The sequence below is a fragment of the Enhydra lutris genome, unplaced genomic scaffold, assembly GCF_002288905.1.
Source record: "Enhydra lutris kenyoni isolate GAN:26980312 unplaced genomic scaffold, ASM228890v2 scaffoldscaffold21, whole genome shotgun sequence".
NCBI classification, from domain to species: domain Eukaryota; kingdom Metazoa; phylum Chordata; class Mammalia; order Carnivora; family Mustelidae; genus Enhydra; species Enhydra lutris.
The window spans coordinates 74,278,028-74,291,737 of NW_019154105.1; the positions used below are offsets into that span (position 1 = coordinate 74,278,028).

The 13,710-nt window shown below is 36.6% G+C and overlaps 1 protein-coding gene across 2 annotated transcripts in view; it reads left to right on the plus strand.

Annotated features, from left to right (window-relative positions):
- Window positions 1-841: 841 nt before the first annotated feature.
- LOC111149083 (solute carrier family 7 member 11) overlaps window positions 842-13,710 on the plus strand; it is a 73,254-nt gene continuing 60,385 nt past the window's right edge. The window contains exons 1-3 of one of the 2 annotated variants that reach the window (XM_022505989.1): window positions 842-1,157; window positions 4,875-5,001; window positions 8,878-8,993. In XM_022505989.1, coding sequence (XP_022361697.1) covers window positions 881-1,157; window positions 4,875-5,001; window positions 8,878-8,993 — 520 coding nt within the window. In that variant the 5' untranslated portion in view covers window positions 842-880. The remainder of the gene's footprint in view (window positions 1,158-4,874; window positions 5,002-8,877; window positions 8,994-13,710) is intronic. The other variant, XM_022505990.1, reaches the window with a different exon arrangement.

Here is a 13,710-nt window from a genome sequence, read left to right on the forward strand (position 1 = left end):
AGTCTCACAACTACTCTGTGCATGACAGCAGCTATGCAGAATCATCCTAGCTTCGTAAAAACTAGATTTGACTATATTACTCAGATACCCTCCCCCCTCCAAAAAAAAAAAACTCAGCAGGAAATGTTATGAAATCTAAAAACTTTTTGTCATAAACAATGCAGCTTTGGGTTGTGTTCTATTATCAAAGCAGTTGCATGTGAAATGTTTCACCCGTAAGTTAAAAAAGAAACTCCTCACAAAGCAGTGATCATTTCCTGTTTCATTTTTCATTTTCTTTTCGCATGAAGAGCTTTTGTCCCTCACTAGGAGTTGCTTTAAATCTCTGAGAAGGTCTGTTCCGAATTTACTACTTCTGGATTGGTTAAGATCCCTTTAAAGTGTGTGCTTTGTTCTCTGAAAAGCTTAGGTCAGTTGAGCAACATGCTGCTGTTTTTTTTTTTTTTTTTTTTTTTAAAGAGCTGAGTAATGCTGGAGCCTTCTCATGTGGCTGATGCAAACCTGGAGAATTTGCATCATCATTAAGCTGGAATAAGTTGGTGTGACAGGCAGGAGCTTAAATACCAGCCCCTGAGGAAGCTGAGCTGGTTTGTAATCATAGGGCGGTAACAGCAGCCGCAGCAGCAGAGGTAGTCTGAGGTGGTGGAGGAGCGGGAGCACCATGAACACACAGGTGTTTCTGAGGAGTAATTAGATAGCTGTGAAGGAGAAAATACACCTTTGAGTTCCTACCTGTGAACACAATAGCGCTGAAAGAGACAGTCTGAAAGCAGAGAGGAAGAGGTTTGGTCAGTCCCACCAAGAGACACAAAGTTGAAAGTTTGGGGTTTTTATTTTTATTTTTTTTCCTCCATTTCATTTTTTCCTGTGTGTCACTACAATGGTCAGAAAGCCTGTCGTGTCCACCATCTCCAGTGGAGGTTACCTGCAGGGGAATGTTAATGGGAAGCTGCCTTCCTTGGGTGGCAAGGAGCCCCCTGGGCAAGAGAAAGTGGTGCTGAAGAAGAAAATCACTTTGCTGAGGGGCATCTCCATCATCATTGGCACAATCATTGGAGCAGGAATCTTCATCTCTCCCAAGGGCGTGCTCCAGAACACGGGCAGCGTGGGCATGTCTCTGATTATCTGGACAGTCTGTGGGGTCCTGTCACTATTTGGTGAGTGCAGCTTCTTCTCTGGGGGGTATGTCTGTGGTGCTGGGCAGTTTACTTTCTGAGAAAGCAAAGAGTCATTTTTAAAGAGTGAATGAATGGCACAGACAACGTCAAACTTTCTGATTTTTGTTTAAGTGTGCGAACTGCCCAAACACGGTGTTCACTGTTGGCAGGACCCTGAATTCCACCACGTTGCTTCCTGCAGCCCGGAGTCCCTTTTCCTGACTAAGACAGACTGTTTTCTGACTTCCCTGTGGCGGTTAGAGCGAAAGCTAACTGATGACCCAGTAAAATCCGTGCGAACTTGCTGTACCAGGCAGTATGCTTCCTTACGTATGTTTGAGGCGTCCTGGAAGCCGGCACGCTGAATGAAACACCTGTGAAGTGAAACCTGGCGTGGCCTATTTAGACACAGAACTGAGCATTCAGCAGAAGTGTTCTCGTGTTTTTATTGCCAAAACAAACCAGGAGGGATGGGGTGCAGTCTTTTTAACTTTTTAACCTCGCGTGCTTGTCAGTTCCTAATGTTTTCTCAACAGTCCTTGCCATGATACTGTGTGTGGTGGCACATAACTTGATTCCTGTGATAGGTGGGAATATTGCAAGGGTCTGAGCATATTTCAATTTTTTTCAATCTTTTATCTCTCCCTAACACCTGTAAACTTTTAAAGTATAAACAGTAAAATTGGAATTGGGTGTTCTCTTGCTGTGCTCTGTTTCCTTCATTTATAGTTCACTGGGTCTTCAGGGACATGGATAACCTGTCCACCTGTCCGCCGAGTCAGTCTGAACAGAACCACTACTAGAAGTATGATGATCAATTTTGCTTCTAAATCTAGATCTCTTTTATTGATTGATGTTAATAGCAAATAATAAATGTCTTTTATGGGGTTGGCAAATTACTAGAAACCTACCTGAGGTAGTTATAAAGGTGACAAAAACTGGTGGACGGTCAAAAAAATTTAAGTTTTGCTTACACTGTGCGGTAAATGTCTAAGATATATTTGCTCTTTTGTGGCAACTAGTGTGTTTTAATTCTAAAAGGTTCTACTCTGTAAAGGTACTAACCGAAAGCGTTGCCCTAACTCTAGGGTTGAGTCCTATCTCTTGGTCCTACGGGTACCCATCCCTCCATTCTTAAGGCCTTGTCATGTTTTAATGTGTTACTTTGGGTGTTCATCTAGAGAACCTAAATATCCATTATTAGGAAGAAAGTATTTCAAGGAAAACTTGTCAAAACAGAGCCTTAGTATAGAAAGATCTGTAGAATTGTTTTTCAGTTTTTAGAAAGTTTGTGGTATTCTGTGTGGGTCTGGCATGTACATCAATAGACAAACAGAAACCTAACTCTTGTGCTTTTTAAATGACTTTGTGCACCCTCAGCCTTTAATTGTCTATAAATACTTGGTAAATTGAGAATAAATCGATGTCTAATAGGAAAAAACATAACAAATTTCCTGGAGTTTTCAAACTTCTATACATGCAGCTCCTACTCTGTGATTTGATGTGTGTACAAAATAAAAAGTTATTCAGGTATAATAAAATGCATTGGGCTGAGGATTGAACTAGTTAAAATGCTCTTGTGCTATGAAAATATGGTTCTGTGTAAGTATACCAACTCAAGCAGATGCTCAGGGGAAAAAAAATTAAAAGGACTAGCTAGGTGACACTTGAGTTGATATTCTTTTGTTACTAATTACAGGGCGCATGCTCCTGTATTAATCTACTTATCTGTATTTACATTTTGTCATTTAAGTTCCTAGGAGTTTTTGACAGGAGTACCTTCCTAACAGGAAGCAAAGCAAACTGTAAGGAAAACAAATCTTTTTCTTAAAACTCTAGAACTCTGAGACTAATAGTAAAGAATCTGTGTATTTGGTTTACAATTTTTTTAAAGCCAGGATCAGTACATGGATTTTTACATCCTGTTCTGCACTTTTTTCATCTGGGTAAAATGGTTATGGAGCTTGAGACTTTTCAATGAAAATCTCATTCCTCCAGAACTCAATTTAAACCTAGGGCAACTATCCTGGAGTTTCAGCACAGCATACACAGGTTAGGTACTGATTCTCTGGCAATAAATTCTGAGGTACTTAAGACTTTCCAATAACATTTTTTTTTTAAAGATTTTATTTTTTTATTTGACAGAGAGAGATCACAAGTAGACAGAGAGGCAAGCAGAGAGAGGGAGGGAAGCAGGCTCCTTGCCAAGCAGAGAGCCCGATGCGGGACTCGATCCCAGGACCCTGAGATCATGACCTGAGCCGAAGGCAGCGGCTTAACCCACTGAGCCACCCAGGCGCCCCTCTAATAACGTTTTGTATTGGAAGCTTTTTTTGTACAGGCTACCAACATGGCGACGGGTTTCCAACAGAGTAAATTGCAGGTAGTTACAATTAGTTACAAATAAACAAGCTATATTAGTGATCCTCAATATCAATCTGTAGATTAGTTACCTTTAAAATCATCTGTACAAATTTTAAAATAATAGATTTCTCTGGATCCTTCTATTGGAGATCTGGACTCACTTGGTAGAGAACAGGTGTGGGGCCTTAGAGTCTATTCCTTGTGTGTATTTAAATAAAAATTTACTTCCAGGTGATTCTGATACAGAGCTAAGTTCAAGAATAGGATAAATGATAGTAAGATTTCACTGAATATCCAAATTTTACTCCTTTTGGACAGTTCTGCCTAAAGCTTTTCTGATCAGTAATAATTTCCCACACTTTCAGACTCTGAAGTAGAGCAGCCAAAAATTGTGTTACATTTGAGTACTTTGCAATATGAACAGAATTTTTTACATAGTATCAAGATGTATTTTTCATGTTCTTGATAGTTAGTTACTCAAATTAATAAGTATATTTCAGGAAGTGTCCTCAGTGTATCAGGCCCAGTACTGTCTTTGGAGCCCATTATCACATATGTACATACAACTCTCTTATGAGGTGAGAATTGAGATTTTCCTTTTACCAAGGAAGAAATATAGTTTTGGGGAGGTTTCATAACTTGCTCAGGTCCATGTGAATTGTATTGATAAATGCTGAAATTGCTAACTGTTTATAATTAATTTTACCTAATATACATAAATTATAGCATCTCTTTTAAACAGTATGTTATTTCAACAACCCAGAAGTGTGCACTTCAAAAAAGTCCAAGAAAACCTTTTCTAGAAATAGAATATGGGAGTCAAAATTCATTTTGTTGATGAACCATATCCTACAAATTAAGTGAGGTCTTGCAAGGCCTAGAGTCTATATTTTTATGAAGAACAAATTAATCTTGTTAATTTTGATGTGCAACAGAAATATCATTAAAAGGATTCTTAATATAATGAGGTCAATTTGAGACAATTCCTTGTCTTGGTGTGAGTTCCTTTAAAAATAGGTTAGTGTTACTGGCATCTATCTTCTCTTTTCCTCAGGTTTGAGATTAAAAATTCTTACTAATATGGTACTATTTTAGAAGTTTATCTTTACCATTGCAAACAAAATTATCCTGTTTGAATACAATGAACTAGATCCCAAATATGAGAAAGTTATAAAAAGATTTTGGTGGCTTCTAACAATCAAATGACTATTTCTTCTCTTCAAATAAGGATCTCATTCAGACCAAATGATGTAGGAACATCTCATATAACATAAACATTATTATATAAATTCTTCTACTGGATGACTTGGTACTATTTTAACTTTGTACCTTTTTATTACGTACATTTCACAGGAGCCTTGTCCTATGCTGAGTTGGGAACAAGTATAAAGAAATCTGGTGGTCATTATACATACATCCTGGAGGTCTTTGGCCCATTACCAGCTTTTGTACGAGTCTGGGTAGAACTGCTCATAATACGGTAAGAGCATAAATAAGAAAAAAAACATTAAGGAAAAATAAATCTATTTATTACACCCTTTCTAAATCATCTTAATTATTTTTAACTGATTAGGAATATGCATGTTACGTGACTATGTTGTAAACATGTCTGTTTCAGAGTTTGAAATGTGTATGAAATACCACTGTCAGTTAATGTGTTTATACAGTTTTGTCACTGGCAGTAGTTCTCTAACCATGCCAGACTTTTAAGGTAACTAATTTTCTTTAATGTTCAATTATTCTCTGACATTTCTAGAAAATATGTTGACCTGAAAGGATATGAAGCATGAAAATCTGACTTGATAAATCATGCCTTTTGGCTGGCCAGACAAAATTGAATGCTATGCTAATAGTTTTCTTCTTGCAGATTACGTTGTTCTTTAACTTTACTGTGTCGTGACCAGGAAACTTCTGTGCCTAACAACTTAGTGTGTCACTGAGTTTACTACTTTATAAAAAACAAAACAAAACAAAGCTTGAATGACTCACTTCCTCTTGTTAGGCAAATCAGTGAACTATAGTTGCGAAAAAAAAAATTATTGCTGTAAGAAACATTCTCCTTTCTAATTATCTTGGCTTAATTTCAAACCAAATAGTGCTAAGTCACTCTGAATAGCAAATTTCTTTTAACTTTTGTGAGAAATCTTTGATGTCATCTGAGAAGTGTAGAGTATCATAGTTTCTTAAGGCTGACTGCTACCATAAAATTTGACTTGCACATTCTGATTGTAGAGTTTTAACAGAAATAACTGGAGAAACTTGCTTTTACTGTAAACTTACCAGACATATGCAGCTGAGAGCTCCTGTGAGCTTTTATCCTAACACTTGGGGCATAAGGGGCAAATGGAGAGCTAATAAGTATTGATTTGACACTAAGCATGATTTTTATAGTTGTAGGTATCTCTTTTCTAACAAAGAGCTTAGAATAGAATTTACTTCTAGAAGTCTGTTCTCATTTTAGACAATTCAGCATTATTTTAAACTCATTATAATGGAATAATGATAAAGACGTATTTTTGTCCTTTTCTAAAATCTGGGATTTGCCTGGGATATATACCTTCTGCTCTTTTTTGATTTATTTGAATACTACTCCTCAAAGGCTAACTTAAATCCTGTCTTTTCCACAGTTCATTTCCTGTTCACCGTAGTTTATATTTCTTTTCTCTCTTAATTCTTCTGAAAAAATGCAGGGTCTCCTTCTTTGACATTCAGCATATCTTGTATTCTTACTTAGTATTTCCAGGTGTCTATGTTCTGTTTCTCCCATCAGAACTGCAGGCATTTGAAGTACATAAAACCAACTCTCACACTTTTTGAAACCATTGTATTTCTTAATCAGTGTCTTGAGTATCACAGATAGTAAATTCTTTTTGAGCGGCAGTATTAAATTCTTTTCAAGTAATTTAGTTCTTTTTGACCTGAAGTTTAAGTTTCAATATTTTGAATACAACATTCTCAGTATTCAAATGAGGACACTACTTATTCTGAGCACTGGCCTATCAGGATGGTGGGCTTGTCATCTGATATAGCTGCACTTGAATCCCTCTTCAGCTATGTATTTGTTGCATGGTTTTGGCTCATTGCTTAGCATTATAATGAACATGATCTCTCTGTTCACAGTTGCACAGATACAGTGCTCATTCACTTATTTATTCATTCCTTAAACAGCTACTGAGTGCTGAATGGTATGTTAAAGAGATCTTAAAGTGGAATGAGCCACAATTCCTGTTCCCATGTAGCACATAATTAAACTTTAGTTTAACTGCAAAAGATCTGCTTCATGGTGTGTGTGTGTGTGTGTGTGTGTGTTTGTACTGACAGAGGAAATAGCCTAGATATATTCTAGAAGCTTATTATGAAGGGTTCATCTATTCCTTTGTAATAAGGGACTCACAGTGCTTGGTTGGTCTTCCAAATAAGCAGAGTAATGAATGACTTGAGGATTGACAAGATGCCTAGGTACTTTAATATTTCTCATCTGTTGACAGCACCCATGGTGTCTAAATACTTAAAATGATGCTTCAGACTTGCCAGGAATAATCTGTAGAACACAGATTTCAAGGAAAAAAAAATCATACATCAGTACATAGCAGGGGTCATTAGGTTGAACTCTCGCATTAACCATACATTTAAATATTTATTGGTTTTCTACTTAGGATAGATACTATACTAAACACTGGGGATAAAACAGTGATTAAAATGGACAGTCTTAGAGGCACCTGGGTGGCTCAGTCGTTAAGCATCTGCCTTCAGCTCCGGTCGTAATCCTGGCGTCCTGGGATCGAGTCCCATATTGGGCTCCTGGCTCCGCTGGAAGCCTGCTTCTCAGTCTACCACTTCCCCCTGCTTGTGTTCCCTCTCCCACAGTGTCTCTCTCCGTCAAATAAATAAATAAAGGCTTAAAAAACAAAAGATGGACAGAGTCTGGAATTCATTTAGCTCAGGGTCACATGAGGGAAATAGTTATCAATCAAGAATCACATACTGAGGACAAAGTTGCTACTGTGATCAGGACCATGAAAGGGAAACCATGAGACTCAGTAAGAGGGTATACTCATGGAACTCTCACCCAATCAGAAGATTAAAGGAACTTCCCTGAGCATAAAAAGATTGAACAAAGATATGAGGTATAAAAAAATTGTCAGTGAGTCGAAGGGGCTCCTGGCAAAGAGTACTCCTCTCCTTCTAGTGGGAAGAAGCAAACCAAGAGGAAGGGAAAGCTTAGACCAGATGGAGCCGTAACTAAAGGATTTTGCATATCCTGAGCATGTTTTGAAAGCACTAAAATGATGTGATCAGACTTTAATTTATACATTAAAAATTTGCAAATGATGAAGAATAAGAAAAATCATCTTTTGAGGGTGGAAGAGGAGAGGGTCTTTAGGAAAAGAAGAAAATCAAAAAATATATTGTGCTGTCTAGTACAAGCAGGCCGACGTTGGAACATAATGGTGGTCGGTTTTTCTGACAATCTAGGGACTGAGCATGGGTGCTGAGTAACTATGAGAAGAGAAGCTGAAAATGAAGATTGGTATAAGAAATTAGATAATTCCATGAATTTGCCTGTGTATCTAAAGAGCATGCATTCTTATAGAAGTGTATTTAAAGGCACATGCAATTTTCTCTTAGAAATATTTGAAGAATTAAAGTAGAGTGGTTTGTTACCTCTTTTATTATAGACCTGAACTTATTTAATTTTCTTATCTCATGGGTATTTTCTCAGTTGTGTAAAATCATAACAGCATTTCTATTTTTCAACTTATACTTTGCATCTGAATGTTTCTATGAAATTAAGAATAATCACTTGGCTCTTCAAGTTTTTGTCTGAACTGGAAAAAAATAGGCAGAATACAATGTCAAGATCAAAAGCATATATTTTCAATGAGCACTTATTAATAATAATTTTTGAAGTTGGGTTTTGTATTCATTCTCCTGACCATGCTCCATTCATTAGCACTGTACCCTTACCCCATTTGTGCTTGTGGCTGGAGTTTAGTTGTTGACTTATTGAGAAGACTGCTTCTTGTAAGCCCAGCTCCATCAGGATCTCAAATAATAAACTAGATTTTTAAGGGGGGGGGGTCAGATCTAGGAAAGCAGGGACAAGATTGATAGGACCCAGTCTTGCTTTCATGCATTTGAGAAGTTTAAACTAACCACCAATGTTATAGGCCATATTTTACTCAGAATGTCTGTGACAACCTAATCAAATATGAAGTTTGGAAAATTACAAGATTTTATATTTAACATGTTCTTTATGTTAAATAACATTACCTCAAGGTAGAAAAAGTTTAATGAAGATGCTATTTGTTTTTTCCTTTGTTAACCTATGTATTTTTTTTTTTTTTTTTCCCAGCCCTGCAGCCACTGCTGTGATTTCTCTGGCCTTTGGACGCTACATTCTGGAACCCTTTTTTATTCAATGTGAAATTCCTGAACTTGCAATCAAGCTCATTACAGCTGTGGGCATAAGTGAGTATCATAGATATAAATAAGAAAAGGAGAAAAAAAAGCAAAAGTGATTAATGACAAAATTTTTGTAGACTTTTTGCATGATGGGACTGCTCTCCACATCCTGCTCCTTTGGCTTCAGTTCTTTGCCAAATTCGTGTTGGAAAATAAAGGAAAAAAATAAGTATTCAGAGTGATCCCTGGTATTACATTACATGCTAGTTTTGCAGTGGATCAATAGATATGATGGGTAACCTTCTGATATGGTCAAACAAAAACCACCTTATTCATAGGATTTTAAAGATGAAAACCCAACGATTTTATGGATTTTTGAATTAGAAATTATCCTTCCTCACTGATGATATGTTGAATGATAACTCCCTTATCTTCCTAGAGTGCTGTTCATGTGTTGGTTGTGTATGTTGTATGTGTGCATTTTATAGTGTTAGCAGACTGTCACTCTCAGTGTTGTAGTTTTAGCTGCCCATTGATGGTCATGATAAAATTCTACTTTTAATATGTGATTATTAGTACCACTTCTTAGATTAGGTCTCCAGATTGGGAATTTATTCATTTTTATCAATGTGCCCAAATATTAGACAGTTTTTGAAAAAAATAAAAAAGAGGAAAATACATAGCATTACATAAGTGATATGAAGCCAAACCTTTGAATATTATGGGAAACAATAAATTAAGACCAGGTGCTAATTAAATCAGTTTTAAGAATCAATATGGTCATGTTTGAATAAGAACTATCTGGAAATAGTAAACAACGCAAGAATAACTGAATTGCATACTCATGAAAAAAATTTCAGTTATGCATGGCTAAAGTGTTTCAATAGAACAATGAAGAGAACAATGCACATTTGCCAGTAGAGAGCTGAGTGTTTTGTTTACAGGAAAGAGTTAATTACATATAAAAATATTTTATGTGTAGATACATATATTTTTGAACTTAGGCTCATTCTGGATTTGCTACTTTATCCATAAAACATGCACACACTATTATTCTGTGAAATCTTTGAAGAAAGACAAAGAAAAATACTCGAGATAGACATTTCTGAGTTCTGGAGAGGTAATGGCAAACTTAGCTCATCATGCCCTTAACATACACTACAGATGTGAGACTCAGGGACAAATCGTTGAACCTTTCCACACCTCAGTATTCTTACCTGTAAATCCTCTGGAGTCTTCATAGGGTGTTTTGTGAGGATTAAATGGTATTAACTAAGACAGCATATATATAGTGGTTTGGGTAATGCCTGCAATTTCTTAAGAACAAATTGCAAAATGGTAACTATTGATACTCCTGTGAGAAAACATCATTGGAGGTTCCATGAGACCAAGGGCCCTTTCACTGCTGTATTTCCAGCCCTTCACATCATTCTTTGTGTGGTATTTGTGTTTAACAAATATTTGTTGACTGATTCTATGAGAAGAGGTCGAAGAATTTTTCTCTAGCAGAAAAATCTACTTGTTAAACCTGGAGGACTACATATCTTCAGTTTTCTCAGGCAGTAGGACAATGGTGGTAAATTAAACAGAATTTGTTCAATGTGATCTTCGGATCTAATACCATGAGCTTTTGTAGGATGAACTATCTTAGCATAGTAGTTACAGCTTTGGCTCTGAGGGCAAACAGGCTGGAATTGAAATTTATTTGTGACAGTTTCTTAGTTTTGTGATTTGGAGCTAAATATTAAAACTTCTTAAGCATTACTTTTATTTATTGGTAAAATATCTGTGGAAAGATAATCTGTCTTAGATGACTGCAAAAAGGTGAAATTACGTCAGATTTTTAAGGCCTTTTGTAAAGTGCCTTATCTGTATAAAGTTCTTGATAAATCTGGTCTCCCACTTGGACTAACAGCCATTATTATAACCATTATATTCTTGTCTCTCAAATGACTGAGGCAGAATCATACCGTGATTATTATATTTGAAAAGAAGATAGAGGTAATGTTTTTGAGAGGTTTTTTTAAATTTACAATAGAAGTTTTTAAAAACTATATCTATCTTAGGCACATGTATTTATGTATTTATCAACCTAAGTAAAAGAATTAGCAAACTTTCAGTAGATTTTATGTAAACATTTACAAGTCTGCAAATATTACCTGCTTTGGACTTCAAATGAGATGGATAATCACGACATACTACTACATGCAAGAGTCTGGATGATTCCTTTTGTTTATCCCAGTGCTATTAACTTTTTGAAGGGAAAATTTATATTTTGGAGGAGAAAATGGAAACTGTGCAAAGCAAAATTTTAATGCAATTATAGGTGAGGCTAACTAAGCAAGTTGTGGTTTACCAAACTCTTGTAGTAGAGATTCGTGATGGAAGAGTTCACAAAGCCTGAGTAAATCTTGAATGAACCTGAACATTTTCTTCATTTTTGGCATTAGTTATAACACTAGCTTATAAATCTTGATGTTCTGTAAGTTTGCAAGCTTGAGATGCTGAGGAAATATATTCCTATAATTAGAAGCACCGAAAGAAATAACAAGGAATTGGTATGACGCAGTGGTAGGTAATGTAAGTCAGTGGCCTCACTGGGAGAGTGAGACCTTCTTTAAGAAGAATTTAGCTTTAATGGAGCAACGGGGTGGACATGGAGATGGAGAAGAAGAAATTTACCTGCGGCAAGTCTCTCCTATTCTGTATTCCTGAAAGTGAGTATCAGTGATTTTCTGCCTGTGAAGGATGGAAGGTTAGTCAGGTATGGAAACAGAGTTTAATTTCCTGGATTGCTTCCTTGTATTTCTTGGGGGAAGAAAGGGTTTGTGGTAGTTTGAAATCTCTAGTTCAAGTGTAGAAGAAGTGCAAACCTGAAGGATCTTGCTAGAATCAAGTCACAGAAGAAAAAGGGATTTCAGGTTTTGTGTAATGTTAATCAACCATTTGAGAAATGATAGTGGGGTAGGAGTGGGTAGTTACTAAATACTCATTTATCTGCCCTTTGTTGAAAGTACTCGAAAGCACTCTGTCAGTTTAATAAGGATGGAAAGTTTTTGTTTATCTGAACTCCTATCGATTTGGGTAAAGATGTCAGGCACAGGGAAGTCTAGCTGGGAAATCTTACACATTCACATGAGGTGCTCTCCTCCAGCCCAGTCTGAACATCACACCTGTGCAATGCCAGCAAGTTTCCCTGCCCATGGAGCTTTGGCAAGCACTGAAGGATGTTCAATATGTAAAATGATATCCACTCTTCTGTTCTGGTCTCCTAAAACTCTTCCCTATATAGTATACACTTGAATGGCATAATATTATAACGAAAATACTTTCTTTAAAATATGAACTCTCATCCCAGATCCATTCCTAACAGTCTCCGAGCATCATTTCCTTCCTCACTTACTGTGGGTATAGGTGAGTAAAGAGCCCCACCCTGCTTCTCATGCCTGGTGGGAATAATTAGAAGAAGCAAAGAAAATAACACTTGTGACTGCATTATAAGAAAAAAAAAATAAGCCAGTTCTATTCTATATCACTATACTTGCTTTTCCCATACCCTTCTCCTGGCATCATTGAATTACACGAAAGAAAATAAAGGGTCAGTTCTGGGCCAGCATTTCAAATACAGCATGTGAGTGGTTTTGCTTAAATATTCTGAAGTCTGGCTCTACTCACCCCTTTTCTACCATACCTAGGTAGATATACATGGTATTGAAATATATAAGCACTGAAAATCAATAACCATGTCCTTCAGGAGGATGACAAATAAAATGTAGGATCAAAGTATCTTGAAATCCTAGCCAAGATAAACATGTATCTTAGCAGAGAGGCAGGGCCACTAGGAGTTTGAAGGAACTAGGTATACTAATGAGATCATGTGTGTCTTTTGAGCTACTTCCTCATTGTTACTTGTGAGCTCGGGATAAAAGTGTGGACTCTGAAGTCAGTTTACCTAGGCTCCAGGCCTATCTTTATGTTTACCTGTGTGAATGTAAGCCTGTTAAATACTAACCCAAGTTTCAGCTGCCCATCTGGAAGCTAAAGCCAATGATGGTGTCCCCATCATAGGGAGATGAGGACTAGATAACATTTTCCATGTAAAGTCTTCGTACAATGCCTGCCGTATAATAACAGTTTACAATTATTTAATGCTTACCAATTTTATTCTTAATAGCAAGATCCTCGACATAGACTGTCTGTCCTTTTTAAAGATGTTTATGGCTAGAGGTGTTTATCTTCTCTGAAATCAATACATCCAGGAAATGACTGCTAACAAAGAGAAAGGTAACCCAGGCAGCTGTTATAAAAAACCATGGAATGATCACTTTAACCCACCACATGGCATACCTATGGTATCCATATATTTTGTCAATTTAGCATGAAGCAGTCAGAAGTAAGAAGCCAGAGAGAACCTGAACCTGGGAGAAAAACCCGTATATCCAGGCTCAGTAATCTTACTCAACAAATCCAAAGACGGACTTGAATTATAGAAGTACAGAAGGAAACACTTGCCAGTCCTTCACATTTCCTTAAAGATCCTCTTCAGAAACAGCTCTCTTCAAATATGTGTTTCTTATCTCCAGGATTTATACATACAGCTTTCATGGCTGGGTTTCAGTTCTTAGAAAACTGCACTATAAATAATTAAAAATTGTATCTCCCTGTATTTTTATTCTGGTAAGAAAAAAGAGGCCAAAATTAATATAAATATAGTTTTTAATGTGTGAATTTTGCATTTATTATTCAAAGGAAGTAAAGCTGGGGGGGACCACAGAACTTACTC